The sequence below is a fragment of the Equus caballus genome, chromosome 15, assembly GCF_041296265.1.
Source record: "Equus caballus isolate H_3958 breed thoroughbred chromosome 15, TB-T2T, whole genome shotgun sequence".
Classification (NCBI taxonomy): domain Eukaryota; kingdom Metazoa; phylum Chordata; class Mammalia; order Perissodactyla; family Equidae; genus Equus; species Equus caballus.
In genome coordinates, this window is record NC_091698.1 from 76453331 (window position 1) to 76475760 (window position 22430).

The 22430-nt window shown below is 35.4% G+C and overlaps 1 protein-coding gene across 2 annotated transcripts in view; it reads left to right on the top strand.

The window, feature by feature from the left end:
• Positions 1 to 22430, top strand: part of STRN (striatin) — a 98358-nt gene that overhangs the window by 64387 nt on the left and 11541 nt on the right. For both annotated transcript variants that reach the window (XM_023619241.2, XM_070236448.1), the window contains 6 exons: positions 2019 to 2154; positions 5863 to 5973; positions 8949 to 9092; positions 14319 to 14455; positions 20268 to 20443; positions 22376 to 22423. In XM_023619241.2, coding sequence (XP_023475009.1) covers positions 2019 to 2154; positions 5863 to 5973; positions 8949 to 9092; positions 14319 to 14455; positions 20268 to 20443; positions 22376 to 22423 — 752 coding nt within the window. The remainder of the gene's footprint in view (positions 1 to 2018; positions 2155 to 5862; positions 5974 to 8948; positions 9093 to 14318; positions 14456 to 20267; positions 20444 to 22375; positions 22424 to 22430) is intronic.

The window sequence follows — 22430 nt, forward strand, 5'->3', positions numbered from 1 at the left end:
TATTTACTTACATGTGGTAAGTTTATTTACTTACATGTGGTATTTGATAGACAGTGATCTGCAACTTGCCATTCATCTTCATTCTTTGCAAGGTTGTAGAGAGGAGATGGGACTTAGAAACATGTTTTTTCCATGAAGTTAGTTTTGTGACTTGATACCATATTCAATAATAACTAATGTTGACAATACATTCTGGCTTTCAGTTTAAGATCCTAGATGCTTCTTCAGTATTTTCCCTGCCCTTTTTGTCAGGCATTGATAACAGGGATTTCTATCTACAAAATGTTGGTGATGGCCCCTTTGAATTATATCTGCTTGTCCCATCAGGGTCAGGGAGGGATTAAGCCACTAGGGTAAAAGCAGGTGGATTAGGCAGTGCATTTGTATGTGGAACTATGAAGGTCTGTGTCTTCTGTTGGTATAACTCCTCAGAGACTCTTTTCTACCTTAGTCTGGCTGTCCATGGAAAATTAGAGCTATTAGCATGTAGTTTGTGAATACTTGCAAAAGAATACACCTTTAGCATGGATTTTCTCTTCACAATCTGTCAAACTGATCTTGCTTTTTTTGTTTGTTAAATAGATTTGCTAGATGATAGATTGCGAAATGCTGTAAACAGAAAAGTATTCCTTGATTTTAGGGAAATATTCTAAATAGTTAAACCAATTATTCTAGCATAATTAAAGAATCCGTGATTTCTCCTATTCAGTTTTTATATATACTAGGACAGTTAAGGCAGATTAGGTTTCATCTACTGTGCTAGTTTCCTTCTATTTGATAGTGTCTTCCTGGAGTGCTGCATTGAGAAGGATTTCTGAGGCTGTATCTAGCCTTAGATGAAGAGTGCTGTGATTGATAAGTGTTATCAGTCATGAGCATGAGAACAGGGCTACACAAGTCAGGTATTTGTTACCTCTGAGTCTACTTTTAGACTCTCTAGTCCATTCCATTGGTCTGTCTGTTAAACCTTTACAATTTTAAACCACTCACAATAGTCCAGTGATAAAGTTTGAGCAGATTATGCTGTTTCCACTTTGCATGAAGTGAAGAAGCTAAGGTCTGGAGAAATTGAGATATTGAGTCCATTTTATCAAGAGAAGCTGCAAACCAGTCATCCTAATTTCATTGGGCTCCTGGTGACCAAAAAGGAGATAATTCATAAAGAGTATTGGCACATAGATCTTAAAAATCATCTCTGCATGCATTAATCCTAAATTTTAATCCTCCTCTGAATTTGTGATTCCAGAGATATTCCTAAATATATAAAAATGAGACATAACAGCCTTTATCAGATTTGCTATTAAATCCAAGTCGTCTCACTCTGAAAGTATTGAATAAAATATTGAAAAAATCTGTATTTTAGGAAAAATTGGAATATATTAGAGAAAACTGATGCAAGCTTGGGACAGTAGAAATAATAATGGGAACCTTTTTCTACTCCTGTAACAGAATACCTTCTAAGTCTTGAGGCATGCATTTCTGAGTTTGTAGTTTTGTGATTTTACGTTTTGTATGGGAATGATCTGTTAGAGTTAAAAATTTCTTATGGTTATGTTCTGAAACACTCTGGCAACTTTTTATGAAGAGTTTCTTTCTATGGTTAGATTAGAATGTCTGCACACTGCTCAGACTGCATCCAAGAAATGGAAGATTTGGTTGTGGTTCTCATAATACAGTATGTCAGGGACTTTTTTCATCTATCTGTGATTTAAATATGCCTTATATTTCAGTGGTTTCAATATATGATTCTATTTGTTTATTTAAAACAAGTAAACAGGCCATGATGGAACAAAATTTAAATTACTACTTTAAAATGTATAATGTATATATTTTAAAAATATCTGTGTTTTCCACTCAATTGGATAGGTATTACAGTTATTTAACAGAACAAAGATACACTTTCTGAAGAAAACAATAATTGGGTTTTCTCATTCAATGGTAAAGGGATACTGTTTCCTTTATTTAAATTAATCCCATAATATATCCTAGTATTTTAACTTAGCATGTTTTTTCATTAGATTGTTAGGAAAAAAGCATTGCCTGATAGCAGTGAAGATCGAGATACAAAAGAAGCTCTAAAGGAGTTTGACTTCTTGGTTACATCAGAGGAAGGAGAAAATGAGTCTAGAAGTGCAGGCGATGGAACAGACTGGGGTAAGGAAGCATGTTGGATCCAACCAGAGATGTTACGTAAATAAAAGAAACTAATGTCTTACCAGAATTGAATCTCTTATACTGTGGAAATGTTGAACATCTTATGAACTTTTTACTACTGTCACCTTTTATCTACGGTGTGTGTGTGATTAAAGAAGGTTGTACAACTAATTACTTTATCTTCTTTTTAATGTACGCAATTTATCATGAAAAAAATTTGAATTCATATACAAAATATTCTCTGTTTTCTGGCTAGACAGTAGAACTTGTGAATCTAGATTTTGTGGAAATTGAGTATAAGAATGTAATAGAGGATTTTAGAGATCTTATCTCTGGCATCTTCTGTGCAGAAAGTATAAGTTGAAAAATTGTACTTATTCATTCTAGTCGGGTTTCATCTGTTTGTACAAAGCATAGAATTTTTTTGTACAAATTGTTCTAAACACATTTAATATTTTAAACATCTAGTAGGAGTTAAAGCAAGTATTTTGGGGAAAACTTCTACAGCATAGATCGTTCTGGGAGTTTGGAAATGAATTGTCACTATCAGTAAGGTAGGGTTGTGATAAATTCTTCAGAAGTGATCAATTCTGTCAGGTTGTGTGTCTCTGTGTGTGAATGAGTAAGAGAGAAAGAGGGACAGATAATTGAGAATGAGAAAAAATTTTCTCTTGAGGCGGAAGAGTTCCAGGACTCTCTTAGCTTACAGTCTGTGTACTTTAAAGACATAAAGTTAGAGAATCAGTAAGTTTCCTCAATTTTCCTTGGGGCTTTACTTTCAGGGACTCTGATGGTGCTGATGCCACTTCTTTTCCTTTTTTGTGGCAAATATTTGAAGAATTATTTGTGGTAATTATTTAGTCATTGAAGGATATAATGGCTACTTAGTGATTGACTTTTTTCAACAGAACAAATTTTGGAAACCAGAGGAAGTCACTTCTGTCTTATTCTCTGCTGATCTTATATATCAGGTTATTCAGATATTTTAAGGAACACTTGTGCCAATATAGCTAGATCCACTGTGCTACACTGAGGTCTTTCTCTGAGGAGTCACACATCTGCATATAATAGTTGGACCTTTTCATAACCAATCTCCCATCCAAGTACTAACCAGGCCCGACCCTGCTTTGCTTCCGAGATCAGACGAGATTGGGTGCGTTCAGAGTGCTATGGCCATAGACCCATAACCAATCTTATTGCAAGGGTAATTAGGATCCATTTTTCTCCAAAGACAGCTGCGTTGTTCTTTGTGTAACTTCCTTTGCTTTAAGGTGTGAGTCATGGCCTAGAGTATTATATGATACATGTGTGTACATTTCAACCTAACCTGCTGTGAAGTTTCTGTTGAAAACATGAGTCACCGTTCCCACATCTGAGCTGGCTCACTGTTTAGAAGTGTACTGGGTATTTCTGTTTATGAGTAAAAGGAATCTTTCAGTCGCCTGGAGCTTTCTTTACCAGGAGTTTGGCCTTATGTGTTTTAAGGATTTTATAATTAAAATTCAAAGCATTAAACATTTAAGCAAATTCACAAGACTAGATTGCAAATCTTGTTTAGTTAAATGAACATTTGAACCATTATAGGTGCTTCCTTTATCTCTCCCCCACCTCCTTAAAAAAGAGTGAGTATCCTTAGGTTAAGAATCTCATTAGTTTCTGGTAAGTAGCTAGATTTTACCACACGTCTTGTTATCCATTAAGATGATAATAAGGCTAAATTTTTACTTCTGAAAACCTGAAGGCATTCTAGGATCCAACAGCCACTTGGTTTAATTTATTATGAAGACCTGATTGATGAAAATTAACATTTTTGATTGTTAGATCTTTCTGGAAAAATAGACTATTTCTACTATTGATACATTATAGTTAGGTCTATAAAAATGTTGAGTTTTTAAAAGAATTGTGTATAGTATATTCAGAGGCCCAATAAGTAGTTTTTTAAACTGTGGGTTGAACCTTGTTAAAAGTAGATTCTTGTTTAGTCTGGTTCATTTCAGGTTATTCCAGTCATTCAACAAATGCTGATCAAGTGCCTTCTATGTGCCAAGTCTTCAAAGTGAAGATCCCTACCCCTGTAGTCCCTACGTCTGCTGAGAGGATCTAGGCAATAAGCAATAAATGTGATAAGTGATAATAGTGTGTCAGAAGGTGATAAATGCTATGGAAATATAGAAGAAGTAGAACTGAGTAAGGTGGCTAGAGAGTGCTTGGTTCGGGGTGGGTGGAGGGGACAGGTTACAATTTAAAATAGGGTGATCGTGGTAGGCCCCATTGAAAGGGTAACATTTGAGCAAAAGACTTGGAGAATTGATGAGAGAGTTAGCCATATGGTTTCTGAGGAAGAAGTGCTCAGGAAGAAGAAAGCCAAAGCAAAGGCCCTGAGATAGCAGCGGCCCTGGTATGCTTGAGGAATTGAAGGAAGCTAGAGTGGCTGGAGCAGAGTGATTCTAAGGGGAATGTAGTAAGAAATGACCAAATCATATAGGGCTGTTACACTGGTGAGATGGGGAATGATGGGAAGGATTTGAACAGAAGGGTGACATGATCTAACTTTAATTTTAAAGCATCATTCTGGCTGCTGTGTTGAGAATAGACTACCCTGGGCAACTACTGTTGATAATTGACTTGGAGGGAAGAAGGGTCAACTATTGCAGTAATTCTAGCGAAAGACAGAATGGTTAGAGAAGTAGTGGGTGTGCTGAGAAGTAGTTAGATTCTGGATGTGTTTTGAGGGTAGAGAAAACAGTATTTCCTGAAATATTTGATGTGGTGTGTGAAAGAAAGGAAAGTTTTTGTTCTGAGAAAATGGAAGTATGGAACTGTCGTCAAATAAGATGGGGAACTCTGTGGGTGGGACAAATTGGATGGGGGAGATTGGGAGTTTGGTTTTTTGTGTTGCGTTTGAGATAGTTATTAGACTTCCCAATGGAAATGTAGAGTGAGCAGTTGAATGTATGAGTCTTGAGTTCAAGCGAGAGTTCTGAGCTCATATGTGACATTATATAGTATGTAAATTATTTTATAGTGAGAATAAAATATATAACATATTTACTTTTTAAATTTTCTTCTCCTGAAATAGTACAAATTAATGATTTAATCTCTTTTTCTACTAGAGGCCCAGTTTCCTGTTTTAAGAATTTTTAAAATAACATCACTTAAATTGTTTTAAATTTTGAATTCAGGTTGATTGATAAGTTTGCAAGTGCTATTTATAAGGCCTGAAAAATAAAAATGATTATTTGTTGATGAACACATGCCAAAAATATAAAGTTTTTGAAGTGAAAAGATCATTGAAGACTATTTTGTACGATCTCTTAATAATAACCTTCTCTCGTTACATAGATTAATAAGAAATTTTTTTTGTGAGTCAATCCTAATCGAATTCAGAAACTGGGATGAAAATGAGGGGTTCTTGATTATAGAGTTTTGAGGCTTCATTTACTAAAAGTCACTCAAATCTTCCAGGGTTTTTTTTTTCTATGTCTCTTTCAAGAGAAATTTAATATTACCTAGGAAATTGAATTGATCGCCGTTTCTTAGATGGTATATTTTTTGTGATGTATATCTAATGAATAAGCAAAAACTTTTTAAAATTAGTGATACTATACAGAAAATGGTTGTGTGGTTCATTGACATAGTAGTGAATTGATTTAAGAGAGTTCAATTTTTTATTGAAAAAGGCTGTTTCATTTGTTTCACTCTGTTTAGAAAAGGAAGACCAGTGTCTCATGCCTGAAGCTTGGAATGTGGACCAGGGAGTAATTACCAAACTCAAGGAACAATACAAAAAGGAGAGAAAGGGGAAAAAGGGGGTGAAGAGTAAGTGGAAAACATTGTATCTGTAAATCATGAATCTTGCCTTTCATATCCCTCCAATTTTTTTTTCAATGTTTTCCTAAAACTACTTACTCTTTTTCTTTTCTGCTCCTGACCTCTTTCCTTTTCATCTGCTCTCAGGGGTTGAAATTAAATGGTTAGCTATTTGATTATGAACTTAAAAAAACAAAAAAATGCACGTATGACTATGGAATCATAATATATCCCAGTAGTAAATCCAGAGCCTCCTGAGAGTGTGGGACTATGTATGGAACATAGTGATGATTTGATTTTTTTAAAGTATATGTACTTAATTACAACAACGATTTTTCACTGTTGACAGTTTTAAATCTCGTCTAGTGTAACCCTCTGGCAATCTGCCAAAATTACTGCTTATAATTCTACATCTTGGAGACAGAAAGAAAGTTAATTTCTACCCCTGAATATTCTGTGTGTTCATAATACACAGTTCATGTGTTCTCACCACTATATGTTGAACAAGGCACAGAGTCAAATACACAACTTTTAAAAGCATTTATTTTCTAATTTAAAATTTTGGGCCAATTTCATTTATAATAATATTACTAGTTAGCTTTTTTATTTTCAGTAAAATGTGTGCCACATCAGAAATGGAAGCTAAAATGAAATTTCTAGCCCTGTGAATCATCTATGTAACTCATTGTGCAAGTTATTAATAAAATTTAGCAATGAATCCAGTTAAGTAGGTAAAATGGAAATACAGAAGCTTTCAAACATCACTGAAAACTGTCTTCAACACCTTTTTAGGAGAGCAAGGCTAAACTACCTCCTTTTGCTTCCACTCTCACTGACAATATGGACATGAGTCTCCCTTTTACGGCAATAGGAATTTCATCCTTTGGGATATTAAAGTAGTGTAAAGTGAGATTAAAATCCAGCTTAGTGAGATGTATTTAAAAGTTGCAAAAGACTGGAAGGATATGCTTTTTCTTTTTCTTTTTCTTTTCTTATAGTGATGCTAAGGCTTATAAAGACCAGTCATTCCTGTTAGGCCATTCTTTTACTACTTGGTAGTTACTGATAAACATGTAAATCTTTATTAAAAATATCTTAGAATTTACAAGTATTTAACTTGAATGGATAAAAAGTCAGTGGCCATTGTTGTTGTCAGAGAAGCAACCATTACATAACTGAGAAATGATGTCATTTAATGCCTTCTCAATATAAATTAAATCACAATGAGAAAGATTAATAATAAAACATAAGGACATTTTGTATCTTTTATCCAAAAATACTGATAAAAAATTTAATCTTAAACAATGATATGTGATTTGCTACAGCTTTTCAGAGCCATGACAAAACCAGTTAAACTGAAATTTTGAGGAAAGTTTGTGTATCATACATGAGAAACAAGGAGAATATTTTAGTTTTCAGATTGTCTTAAAGTTGATAAATTTCTTTAAGTCATTATGCTACAATAAAGATCTTTTGATTGGAAAGGTATCCAGGACTTATGTAGTATCCATCTATCTACTGTATTGATTATTCAATTTTTGTCAAATATCAAGGCATCACTATAGTTTGAATTTGGCACTTAACATCTAGAACCGCACTGTTTGACTGGAACAGTATTCCTACTAATGGAAGCTACAAGATTTCCTGAATCTGAGAATTATGATCAGTATTCAGGCACAAAGCACATAGTTTTTTAGTATGGTGAAGAAAAATGACTAAGAGCAGAAGTTTTAATGTTGTTCATTGAAGATAGAGGGACTGTAGACTGAGGATCAGCACATGTTGTTTATCATCATCAGTTCATGTTAGCTTGACAAAATAGTAGTCTGGGAAGAAGTGAAGACATGATAAAACAGAACTGAAAGACTTACAATAAAAACACACCTAGGGGGACCGGCCCCGTGGCCAAGTGGTTAAGTTCACATGCTCCGCTTCGGCAGCCCAGGGTTTCACTGGTTCGGATCCTGTGTGCGGACATGGGCACCGCTCATCAAGCCGTGCTGAGGCGGCATCCCACATAGCAGAACTAGAACTAGAATATACAACGATGTACTGGGGGCCTTGGAGAGAAGAAGGAAAAAAGAAAAAGAAGATTGGCACAGATGTTACCTCAGGTGCTGATCTTTTAAGAAAAAACAAACAAAACTGAAGCAAAGCTTTGAATTGGTATATGAAGCATCATGTATCATATATTTATGGTGGTTTATAAAACACCATAAATATTCTTTTAATTGTATTTTTACTCATTGGAAAAGTTTGAGTCTCTTTAATATGATCTAGTAGAAATAATTCCAGTCAAATTGTGTACTCCAATCATACTATCTTGAAATATATTTCTAGATATTAGTTAAAATTGCTTAAAAATAGTTGTATTTTTTACTGGTATAGGAAAAAAAACCATAACGGACTATGGGTAAGATTTTCCCATTCTTAATTAAACTTATAACAGGAAAAACTACCGAAGATCTGTTTCAGCCTCTATCCTATATAAAACAGTCAAAACAGGGATGTGGGAGAATGAAGAATCAAAGATTAGGTAAGTAATCAGCAGGGCATGAGACTTCACCTCGGGAACCCTAGCTTTAGGGTGTAAGGCAATGAATGCAACTCAATTTAAACAAACAAAAAGGGATATTGTCTAGTTCAGTACCTAATAGCTTCACTGTCTGTGTTTAGAGCAATATACAAGGATTATAAAATAATATTATTTTCAATGGTCCAGATTGCACATGAGCATTCTTTTCCATGTGAATAGTGATGTTATTCCATTAGCTTATTTTTTAAAATATATGTAAAACAATTTTCAAGAAATAATAAACTTTTAAAATAATTTGAAAACTTGGAAAATCATTACTCTTTAATATAGTAGGGTAGTTTTAAAGGTGAATGTTGGCAGATGTGACTAAGTTTAATGGCACCATTTTGATGCAATTGGATAACTCTGTTTCCTCTTTTTTGTTCCCTCCCTCCCTTTTTTGGGCTAGGACCCAATAGGTCAAAACTACAAGATATGCTTGCTAATTTGAGAGATGTTGATGAACTTCCCTCATTGCAACCATCTGTGGGTTCACCTTCCAGACCCAGCAGCTCCAGGCTTCCTGAGCATGAAATAAATAGGGCAGATGAAGGCAAGTATTTAAGACACTCTAGAGCACAAAAAGCACTTGGATATACATAGCTAAATTCAGTGACTCGAAAGGTCTCTCTAAGGGAAGAATTGTACTCTACATATGTTTGATCTACATAGTATTCCTCAGATGGAGGCTTTCTTGCATTCAAGGGGGTTTGAGTCCAGCTTCAATCTTGAGGACTTGAAATAGGGTGCATAAACTTAAAAACCAACTCTAAATTCTATTTTACAACATCCCGTAGCTCAGCAGAAGCCATGTATTTAGTGTATGTAGGTAGTCCTGTATATACCCTTGCAACAATGAGAAAATTAAGTCTATAAATGGGTAGTAAATATTTACTTTGAGACTCACATAAATATTTTCAAATATTTAAGCAATTTATCATTGATAAATGAAAAAGGGAAAAAAGAACCTAAAATTCTAGTCACGTTTTCTGCTTTCTGTTTTTCTTGTTTCCTTTTAGTCCTTATCTATATGCATATACTTTTTACAAAGTTAGGGTCACAGTGTAGAATAATTCTGTTTTGTTTTATTTACTTAACACAAAATCATAAAAATAATTTTCGTAGTTAAGATTTTAAGATGACATATTATGTTTTAAACTGAATACTTAACCACCCCCATTTTAGATATTTAGGTCGTTCCCAGTTTTTTACAGTACAATCTTGTGGTATATGAAAACAGTTCTTTCTGTCTTTTAGACGGAAGTTCTGATTTATCTCTTTATAAATGTATAAAATGCGTATATGTGGAAATTGATTTTAAAATGCATATTTAAATTAGCTGAAAATCCAGTATGACATAAAAGTAATCTTAATGATTGAGTATTTTTCAAACTATACTTTTAAAAATTGCCTTGAATTTAAATACTGTAATTATTTGCAATGGATATGCCTCTTCAGATTATTGTTTGGTGAACAAAACAACCTGGAAAAGAGCAACAGAAAAATCATATGTTCTTGGTTTTTAAATTCAGTTACATTTTAGAGAGACATAAACTGGTAGGATCTTGATGGATAGATTTTTATGACTGGAGTACTTTTTCTTTTCTTTTTTTGGTGAGGAAGATTGTCCCTGAGCTAACATCTGTGCCAATCCTCCTCCATTTTTGTATGTGGGACACCACCACAGCATGGCTTGACAAGTGGTATGCAGGTCCACGCCTGGGATCCGAACCCGTAAACCCTGGGCTTCTAAAGAGGAGTGTGTGAATTTAACCACCATGCCACTGAGCCAGCCCCTGGACTACTTCTTCAGTGAAATTTTTGGCTGTTACATGATTAGTTATTAGTTAGAGTTAATTATAGTATACTTGGAGTTTATTACACACTCCTTTACATGCTAGATGTTTTTGAATTAAAAATGTAAAGTCATGGGCCTCAATAGGTATGTTTGTTGTTCACTAGGAGATTCATTCAGATGACACTATAGGTATGAGAATTTTAATCAGTTTCATTTATTCTAAGATGAGGTCTAGATAAGAAGAGTTAGTTTTTCTTTTACTCTAATAACTCCAAAAGAGTTTTATCAGAAATTTCATCTTGCAGAATTCTAATAATAGAGGCAGAATATGTACTATTTACTAAATGACAAATGTAGAAAAGCATTATATAAGCCACAGGAAGTGGCCTTGATAGAAGAAAAATATTTAAGAACCTAAAATGGAAGCATTGAATGTCTAACTTACACTGTCTGTAACATTAGTCCTAAGCCTTCCCCCTCAGTTCAGGGTTTTCAGAAATAGAAAAAGCACTTTGGAAATATATTGTGTATTTAATTGCCTGTGACTCCTGGTTCTTGGTCTCTAATCTAGTTTCATAGAAAGCTTCCGTAGCCTGTGCGTGCTATATACATTTATTACCTTATTTTTATTTTAATAATTTATAAGATAGTGCCACACTTAAGAGGCACAGTTAAGTAATTTTGTAAAAGCTGATTAGAGCTAGTAACGTTTAGTTACTGGATAGAAATGTGACCTGGAGTCTTAAATTCTGAGGATTCTTAGCAATCAAATGACAGTTGTGCCCATTGTTGTTCTCTGTCTTTGACCCTCAAGGGCTGGCTTAGCCGCTGGTGTGTTGATTTGTGTAAGTAGTTGTTGCTTTCCTTTGTTTTCACGTTTAATTTTGCCATTTCTAGAGCGTTAGTTAAATTAGCACAAACATGTATATGGGCAAAATCCCGTGAATCTTAGTCTGTTTTCCAAGAGTCATTTTTATTTCACACCTGAGCAAAGTTATCTGGAAATACTAGAAATGAAAGCGAAATAAACACCTGGCTGAAGACCTAGCCTCCTAGTCTCATGTGAATCATTTGGTTGAAATTTTGGTATGAAAATTGTTGTTCTAACTGAAACAATCCCCACTCTTCCTTAGTAAATGTTTAGAGTTGCTCCACCCCTTAGAGGATCTGTGGTTTGGTGGGGTAAAACCCGTTTTCATTCTCGCTGCTTTATTGTATGGTGGTTTGAAAATGTCTTACTTCATTTATACTCGCCTTTGTTCTTAGAAGGATTTTAAGTAGAGTTTCTGTCGCTACTATTTTTAAAGGCACAAAACTATTTCATTTCTTCAACATATTTGTGATTGACTCAAATTATGATTGAATCTAAAGTGGAAAAACCTTACAAATCTGGTTCTACATATACTAATTAATACAACTGACTTGTTTCTTTTAAGAAAAAGTTAATTTACTTCTTTAGCAGCCAAAGTTTAAACTATTAAATTTGTCTAATTAACTCATAAACATTTGCCATCAGTAAAGTAACCACCTCTAGAAAACTACTCAAAGACCATCTCTCATGGTTTATCAGAATAATTTGCATTTACAAAAGGTGACATTTTATTGACCAAATTAAGTAAAATCTCCATTTTATTTTGGCATTTTGCTTCTAACTGGTTCCTCTATGATGGTAACTGAAGGAATTGGATTGGCATGTTCAGTGTTATAAAATAAGGATATTTAAATTTATCACAAAGTAAATCTGACATCTTGAAGCACGATTGGCAGCTATTGAAAGTGTTCAAATGGACACTTTAAAAAAGTTTACTTGAAATAAACATTTTATTTTTTTATTAAGGTTATGATAGTTTACAACTGAAATTTCACAATGTTGTACATTATTATCTGTCATTCATCTTATAGGTGCGCCCCTTCACACTTTGTGCCCACCCTCCAACTCCCGTTCCCCCCATAACCGCTAGAGTGTTCTCTTTGTCCATGTGCTCATCTTCTACATATGAGTGGAATCATACAGTGTTTGTCTTTCTCTATCTGGGTTATTTCGCTTAACATAATACCCTCAAGGTGCATCCATGTTGTAAATGGGACGATTTTGTCATTTTTTATCATTAAGTAGTATTCCATTGTATATATATATATCATGTCTTTATCCACTCATCAGTTAATGGGCACTTAGGTTGCTTCCACGTCTTGGCTATTGTGAATAATGCTGCAGTGAACATAGCAGTGCATAAGTCTCTTGAATTGCTGATTTCAAGTTCTTTGGTTAGATACTCGGTAGTGGGATGGCTGGGTCATATGATATTTCTATTTTTAGTTTTCTGAGAAATCTCCATACTGTTTTCCATAGTGGCTGAACCACTTTGCATTCCCATCAGCAGTGTATGAGAGTTCCTTTTTCTCCACAACCTCTCTAACATTTATTATTTTTTGTCTTAGTTATTATAGCCATTCTAACAAGTATAAGGTGATATCTTAGTGTAGTTTTGATTTGCATTTCTCTGATGATCAGTGATGTTGAGCATCTTTTCATGTGCCCTATTGGCCATCTGTATTTCATCTTTGGAGAAATGTCTGTTCATATCCTCTGCTCGTTTTTTGATTGTGTTGTTTGATCTTTTTTTTGTTGAGTTGTGTGAGTTTATATATTACGGAGATTAACCCTTTGTCAGATATATGATTTGCAAATATTTTTTCCAGTTTTTGGGTTGTCTTTCCGTTTCAATCCTGTTTTCCCTTGTCTCATAGAAGCTCTTTAGTCTGAGGAAGTCCCACTTGTTTATTCTTTCTTTTGTTTTCCTTGTCTGAGAAGACATGGTGTCTGAACAGATCCTTTTAAGATCAATGTCAAAGAGTGTACTGCCTATGTTTTCTTCTAGAATTTTTATGGTTTCAGGTCTTACCTTCAAGTCTTTGATCCATTTTGAGTTTATTTTTGTGAATGGCGTTAAGAGAATGGTCTACTTTCATTCTTTTACATGTGACTGTCCAGTTTACCCAACACCATTTATTGAAGAGACTTTCCTTTCTCCATTGTATGTTCTCAGCAAATTGTCGAAGATTAACTCTGTGTAGATGTGTGCTTTTATTTCTGGGCTTTCAATTCTGTTCCATTGATCGGTGTGCCTGTTTTTGTACCAGTACCATGCTGTTTTGATTACGATAGCTTTTTAAGATATTTTGAAGTCAGGGATTGTGATGCCTCCAGCTTTGTTCTTTTTTCTCAGGATTGCTTTAGCAATTCAGGGTCTTTTGTTGCCCCATATGAATTTTAGAATTCTTTGTTCTATGAAATAAACATTTTTAAATGAAATATAACATACCTACAGAAAACTGCTTAAGTCATGAGGTTGCAGCGCAGCAAATTATCACAAACTGAACCCAAATCTGTCACCACTGCCTTGGTCAAGAAGCCGAATGTTACCAAGGCCCTAGCTGTCCTGCTCATGCTGTCTTCTAGTCACTGTCCCTTCCTCCTCTCCAGAGATAATCCTGACTTCTAACACCACATAGTAATTTGCCTCATATAGGTCCATTTTACAATTGTAACCACTTTCATTTGAAATTTTCCCTATTCCTCCATGTTCTAGAATTAACGAATTGTATTTTGAATGAGACCAGCAGTGTTCAGAATCGCTTTTTATATATGTTTAATAATTGATAGAAATAATTTGGGTAATTAGCATGAAATATGAAATGAGGAGAACCTGCTTTCCTTTAAATACACATTATTTTTCTGTATAGTGAAAAAGAAAGGACAATGGACTATGGATTTGTGTCATGTTTTACTTTTCTAATTAGATGATACCTTTAGCTGTGGTTAAGATATGGGAAAAGCAACTAATTCTTCAGGATTTTTTGCTCACTCAATTTTATTGTATTTAGAGCATTTAAAAATAATCCAGTGTAGACATGCTCTTATGAGACTAATTGTTGACTGTTTAGAGGTTTTTTTATGTTTCTCTTGTCTTCCTCCTTCAGTGGAAGCATTGACGTTTCCTCCTTCTTCTGGGAAGTCGTTCATTATGGGAGCAGATGAAGCCCTTGAAAGTGAACTAGGACTTGGAGAATTGGCAGGCCTTACAGTGGCCAATGAAGCAGATTCACTAACTTATGATGTGAGTAGTTTTATTTTTGTTGTTTCACTGATGTTTTGAAAATAAAAAGTTAATTTTATAGAAAAATATGGCAGTGGTAAGACTTCTTCACAAGTATAGAATTCGGTTCAATTTTAATCACAAACTTTGAAGGTATGAATATATTATAAAGATAAAAAGAATTTTTCAAATCATGTAGAGATTAAAATTATATGCTTTACCTAAATCCGTAAGTCAGTATAGCTTATTCATTGGTTTTTGATAGGGGAAAAAATTCCCTTTTCCACTACCAAGTTTGGGTTTTGTTTTATGTTTTAAGGCATCAGTGATTAGTTGAAATTCATGCCTGCTGAAGGGCAGTGTTTGTTTGGCTTCCTTAGTACATCATAAATACCCTTCCAAGAAGTGATTTTAGCTCTTGTTAGGCGGGGATGTGTACAGGGTTCTTTCCACATGTTAAGGCTGACCTGCCAGTGATTTGGACCAAAATTGAAATCTTTATACCTTTATGCATGCATAACTTTACTTAAGCCCAAATAGGGTTGTTTTATAAATGTATTTATAATTGTTCATCATAAATTGTCAAAACAACAGTTGCTTATTTTATAAAGTATTTACAACTTGTCTTATCTCTTCATTAAAATCCTCTGACTTTGATACTTCATTACGTTTGTGGGAGAATACAGTGTAGCTCCTGCCACGTGGCGCTGTAGGATAAATGCCTGAGCAAACTGTGGATCTGATAAAGAGGTCCTCCAAAGAGGAATTCTCACCACCTAGTCCTCTTTCTGCAAATCAGAAACTCTCACTCCCTACGCTAAGGCCCTTAGTAAGTCTTTTGGATTCTACCTCCAAAAACAACCAAAATCCATATACTTCTTTTGACTTCTCATCCTAGTCCATTTTTTCTTCACCTGGAGCTACTTCAGTAACCTAATATAAATGAGCTCTTTGCACTGCATTCTTTACATATGTGATACAGATTTTTTAAAAAATCATTTGTATTTTTAACTGTTTTATGTCCTTATATTTTGCATGTCTTTTTAAAACACTATATAGTTGACTTTTTTTTTTTTTTTGCTGAGGATGACTCACCCCGAGCCAACATCCATTGCCAATCCTCCTCTTTTTATTCCTTGAGGAAAACTAGCCCTGTGCTAACATCTGTGCCAGTCTTCCTCTATTTTTTTGTATGTGGGACACCTCCACAGCATGGCTGGTGAGTGGAGTAGGTCCGCACCTAGGATCCAAACCCACAAATCTGAGCAACCAAAGTGGAACGTGCAGAACTTTAACTACTTGGCCATGGGGCTGGGCCCTGTTTAGTTGACTTTTGTTTTTTTCATCTAATCTTTAACAACCTTTTTAATTGAAGTATTTAATCCATTTCTTTTTAAAGTAATTACTGATATGTTTGGATTTAAGCCCACTATTTGTTTGTGCCTCCTGTTCTGTGTTCCTTTTGTCTCCTATTTTTCCCTGTATTGGGATTGATTTTTTTTTTTTTGTATTCATCCTTCCCTCACCCCGTTATTTGGAGTGTATACACTTTTTCCTTACTCTTTTAATCATTACCCTAGAGATTACCATACACATCCTTATCAAAATTTTACATGCAAATATCTTTAAAATACCTTTAACTCTAGTTAAAAAACTCCCACCCTATGTATAAGTCATTCTTGTTATATATTTTATTTCTCTATACATTTATCTCCTATAACATATTCAGTTAGGATTATCCGTTTTACTTTCTTCCATTCTCCTGTGCATGTGTGACTGTCCATTTGGGATCACTTCGCTTTTACTCTAAGAACACTTAATATTTCTCTCAAAGGGAGATCTCCTGGCACTCAGTTCTCTCAGTTTCTGGTTTTCTTAAATTGTATTTATTTCATTTCAACTGAGTGAGTTAACTATTATCTCTGATGTTGAATTCTAGTTGGCAAGGGTTTTTTTTTTTTTAAGCACTCTAAATATATTATTTCATTATCCTTTTTTGGGTTTTTTTTTGCTAGTCAACTGTGAATGAAGTCAGATGAAGTCAACTGTCACTTCTATTGTTGGTCATTCAATGGTAGTCTGATTTTTTCCTCTGGTATTTCCCTGTGTCTTGATTGTCAGCCAAGGTTTAGTTTTCTTTTTATTTAACCTTCTTGAAGTTCTTAGACCTCCTTGGTTTAATATGTATGTTTTCATCAGTTTTGTAAAGTTCTCAGCCGTCTTTCTTCAAATGCTGTTTTTGCACCTCTCTCTCTGTTTTCTTCTGGAAGTCTAGTTAGATCTTCTTTCTATATCCTGTCTCCTACTCCCTTTCTTCTGTATTTTCCATCTTTTGTTTTTTCCGTACTTCACTCTAGATTTTTTTATATGACCTATATCCCACTTTGCTAATTCTCTCTTCAGTTATATGTAATCTGTAATTTAACCTGTCTATTGAGGCCTTATATTTTTTGCTTCTAGAATTCATTGTTTTGGTTTTTATTTACAGATTTCTTCCAAAATTTTCAATCTTCTGTCTTTTTGAACATAGTAAAAGCATGATTATTTTAAAGTTTGAATCAGAGACTCTGTAATTCTATTACTATTATGTGTTGTTTCTACTTGTTTTTATTTGTGTTGTGTTATCCCATATGGACATGGTTATTTTTCATTATGTCCAAATAACTATATTTGAAAAATTGTCTGTAGAAATAACTTCAGGCTTAGGATGGTATCTTCCCCCAGAAAGCCTATTTTAATTTACTCTCTCAAATGTCTGCAGCCACTAGAAATCTGGATCACCTTACTCCATTTTCAAATTTTGAGATCATCTAAAGCTGATCTATAATCCCTGCAAGGGCTTGTGTTCTTCCAGTTCACTCTTTTCTTTTTCCCAGATTGGCACCTCTGCTAACAACTATTGCCAGTCTTTTTTTCTTTTTTTTCTTTTTTCTGCTTTTTCTCCTCAAATCCTCCCAGTTCAAAGTTGTATATTTTAATTGTGGGTCCTTCTAGTTGTGGCATGTGGGACGCTGCCTCAGTGTGGCCTGATGAGTGGTGCCATGTTGGCACCCAGTATCTGAACCAGCGAAACCCTGGGCCACTGAGGCGGAGCACACAAACTTAACCACTTGTCCACGGGGCTGGCCCCTCTTCCAGTTCACTTTTTTTTTTTTTTTTAAAGATTTTATTTTTTCCTTTTTCTCCCCAAAGCCCCCCAGTACATAGTTGTGTATTCTTCGTTGTGGGTTCTTCTAGTTGTGGCATGTGGGATGCTGCCTCAATGTGGTCTGATGAGCTGTGCCACGTCCGCGCCCAGGATTCGAACTAACGAAACACTGGGCCGCCTGCAGCGGAGCGCGCGAACTTAACCACTCGTCCACGGGGCTAGCCCCCCCAGTTCACTTTTTAAGAAACATTTTTTTTAATTGAAGTATAGTATACATACCATATGATATTAGTTTCAGGTGTACAACATAGGCATTCAACATTTATATAAGTTATGAAATCCAGTTCACTCTTATGTCTAGGATGCAGCCCTTTTAAATCAAAACCCAAAGCAGATGGTTCAGCAAGCCCCATTTTCTTGCCAGGTTTGGACACCAATTTGTGTCCCATTGCACTGCAAAGTTGTCAGAAGCACAGGTTGACCTCTCAGTCATTCCCTCTGGAATCAGTAAACACTCTCTGGGGAAAAACAACTCCAATTTCGTGCTCACCTCCTTAGGCCTCTGTCTTCTTCTGGATCCTGACCTGGTTTTTCTTTGCTATTTTGTTGGTTCTCCATTTTTTATGTTTGGCTCTGCTTTTCTACTTGTCCTCAGTATAGAGTTGGTCCTAATAATCTAGTCCATCATGGCTAGAAGCAGAAGTTCCCATTAGATACTTTTGTTCCCTCTATACTAACCCCACAAAGAATGTGTCCAATATGTAGTGGTACTCAGTCCTCTCTCTAGAGAAAGCTCATTCTATTTTCATAGCTCTGAATTGTGTTATGTCTCTCTCTCTCTCTGCTTCTAAAAGTAGTTCCTAGTTTTATTTAACATATTATTAATCTATTGCTGTGTAACAAATTGCACCAAACTTAACAGCTGAAAACAACAAACATTATCTCATAGTTTCTATAGGTCAGCGGTCTTGGGACAGCTTAACTGTGTGGTTCTGGTCTCTCATGTAGTTGAACTCAAAACATTGGCAAGTGCTGCAGTCTTACATGAAGACCTGACTTGGGGATGATCTGCCTCTAAGCTCTCTCGTGGTTTTTGGAAGGCCTTGGTTTCTTGCTGGCTGTTAGCTGGAGACTAGTTCCTCACTACACGGGCTTCTCTGTGGCCTCCTCAGCAGAGCAGATAGCTTCCCTCAGTGTGAGTGAACTTGAAAAGAGAGAGTGCAAGAACACCCAAGATGGAATTTATAACCTAATTTTGGAAATAATTTGTTACCACTTCGGCTGTATGCCATTGGTCACACAGAGCAACCCCATAATGTGGAAAGGACTACACAAGGTGTAAATCTGAGGTGGGGCTGATTGGGAACCATCTTAGTGGTTGCCTGCCACATTAAGACATTCAGAAGGAATGTAATTACTCTTACATATGAAAGCCTTTCAGGTTTAACCAGAGCAGACAGGAGTCTTGTTAACCTTTAACAAGAACAGGCAGGAGTCAACACACCCTCCACCCCCCCCCTTACCCCCCCCCCCAAGGATGACCAGCCCCAGTTCTTACAGTAGTTCCTTGAATATTCCGTTTTGTCTTCTCTTATTGTCCTAATTCTGACATGTCCTCTCCAAATTTTTCTGCAGATTTTTAAGTTACTGGATTCTAAATTACAGTTCGTATTAAGATTGTAGCCTCTGTGAAGCCAGACTGCTTGGGTTTGAATCCTGACTCCTCCACTTACTAGAGGACAAGTCACTTAACTACTCTTTTCCTTCTATGTCTAGTCTTGTAAAGTGAGGATAATGTTAATTCCTACTTCTAGAGTTGCTGTGAGGATTAAGTGAGTTAATGCATATTAAGTCTTTTGAATAATGTTCAAAATAATGAATAATGCTCAAAATAGCAGCTATTCTTGGTAGCATTGTTGGTTTTTGTCATTGTAGCTATAGTAGTAGTTCTCCAGTATGTTACCAGTACTCGTCCCCCTCTTTCTGAAACCTAGCATGACTGTTAGCCTTGGAGTGTGGAGAGGTCATACGAGGTGCTAATGGAAAGTCAAACACCAGCCTCTTTAGCTTTCCTCTTAATTGGAATGAAAAAAGAGTGCATTGTTTCCAGTTGTTGAGATGGAGTTTCTTTGGAGAAAAGCAGCATAATGATATGTTTATTTTACCAATGGAGTCTGTTTTTTTGGTAACATGTGATTGTATTTTCCAATTTTAACATTTTGTTTCTAGTTTATAGACTTTGTTACCAATTTGATGAAGAAAATTTAGCTTTTGTTAGAGTGTATTGAAAATCTCAAAAGTATGACCATGTTCTACAGTTAATAGGTTTAAAAATAAGTTAGTTTTTCAACTATTACCCAAAATTAGTTTCTGTACTGTAATTTAGGTTGAAATTATTTGGTTTTTTTAAAATCATTCACGTGAAGATCCATTTTAGTATTATTTGATCCTCTTTCTATATTGAAGTATTACCTTTTTATTATAGCATTAATATTTCTTCAAAAGAACCCACTATTGACATAGTGCTAGTTTTGCCTATTGATTTGGTTATTTACACTTAAAAATTTTATTGTTTTGAAAGTTGCAAAATGTGATGGTTTAATGACAAATCAACAAGGATTAATGTTGAAATGTAGGTTTTTTTCCCTATCCTAAACAGGTATGTTTTTTTTGTTTCTTTAATAGATAGCAAACAATAAAGATGCACTGAGGAAGACGTGGAACCCTAAGTTTACACTAAGAAGTCACTTTGACGGCATTCGAGCCCTTGCTTTCCACCCCACTGAGCCTGTTTTGATAACAGCATCGGAGGATCACACTTTAAAAATGTGGAATTTACAGAAAACAGCCCCAGCCAAAAAGTGAGAATATTCTACTTTGATTTTATTTGAATGTTTTTATGAAGTTTTTCAGCAGAAAAATACTTTATTATTTGCTATTAAATTCCCTAAATATCACTTCTAGTTCTTTTTTCTTCACCATGTCACATGATTTAGAGTATTTTTTCCTTCACATACTCACAATCTAATATTAGGTTGGAAAATTGACACTTAGGAAGAAATGGTATTATCTGGTGGTTTCCAAGGGCTTGTGAATGCTGATTACAATCTTTATACAATGTTTGAAATGGCTGTCATATTTGGGGAGCCTTTTTTCTGTACTGAAGAAGTAACTGTACTGTTAGTTGTAATTCTGTACTGTGGCTGTAAACAGGTATAGGCATGTTTAACTTCATCAGTTCCCCCCCACCCCGCTCCATTGTTTACTAGGTTTGGACTTACAGAGTAGAAGGAAGGGAAGGCTGATTGGGAGGCGTGAGGGACCCCTGTTTGGTCTTGTCTTCTGGTCTTGACTCCTTAGGTACTTTCCATACCCACCAAAATGTCTAGACTGAAAGGCACTATTGTTGCCGTCACTAAACTGCTAGTGCTTGCCTTGGCCCCGTGGTTCCTCTCCAAGCATGGACAGACATGAATTAGTATAAACCCTTTTATCAGTCACCAAACTAGTCCTGATCCCACTTGGTGGGGTCCTTGTTGGAGCTCCTTCCCTTCTTCCTTGGGTCACATGGTCCAGAACCCAGCATCTGCCAACAAGGGCCATTCTACAGTGTTAGGCACTTCTGTTATTAGAAGAGTAGAAAGGAATATCAAATGGAGGAGATTACCGAAGCTTTGCTACTGGTAGAGGATATCTATTGCCCAGTTTAAAAGAGATCAGTGACATTCCTGCTGTGAGTACATAGACTAGATAAAATACTTCATTTATCAGTCTTCATCAGATAGCTCAACCAGATGTTGCTGAAACCAGGTGAATCCTCATATGGATCAGATATATTCAGCAGAGAAAAATTATCCCTGGTTATAAATTGTGCCTTTTGTCTTTCTAGTTCTTTCGTCACCATGGGCATCACATTAGACTAGAGAATGTGAATGTCTCATCGTATATTCTTGACTAGAATTTAGAAAAATAGTGAAACAAGTGTCTTGCTGGCGATAGCTTAGTAATAATACCTTCACATGTAAATAACAGTGGCCTGTTTACCTTTGAACATAAAATGTTGGAAATGAGAGATATCATATGCCTATAAAAAACTGGAATACAATGTAGAAAATGGTAAGTACTTAACTTTAAATATAGTTTCCATTAACAATCATGGCCAGTATTAGGCTCTGTAGAGTACCCATATACTCAGTGTTCTAAGTAATAAATAAACTGATGACTTGACAGTTTCTGGAAGTATCAAGGACAGACATATTAACCTTCCTGGAAATGCAATGAAATTAAAGTGCCGTGTATTGAAATCCTACTATGTGCACGGTTCTGTTCTAGGCTGTTTTACTTATAGAATCTCATTCAATCCTGTGAATATTTGGTGTTATCCCTATTTTTCTGTGTTGTTTTAAACATAGAGGAATCCAAAGTTCTGAAAGATTAAATAATTTGCCTAAAGTTTGATAGTTAATGATAGAACTGGAAATTGAATCCAGAAATTTATCTCTTCAGAGCCTATGATGTTGTTTCCCCTGAGTGAGGCTCTCTCTGTTTAGTCAACTAGATTATGACAGTGCTAAAAGCACTGTAATAAGGTGATAGTACTGAACAAGGATTTTGTTTCTTGAAGCCACAAAATCTGTGCTTGGTGTTAGGTAAGCTTTTTTATGTGTCCTGCGGTTGGGAATGGGGTATTACATAATGTTGGTATTTCTAAAGGCAGTTTTATGACATATTCAGTACTACTGTTTCCTACTGAAATTTAGAGTGGTAAGAGCCCTCTTCTCTCTCTGATGTAGGAGTACTTCTCTTGATGTGGAGCCTATCTATACATTCAGGGCTCATAAGTAAGTA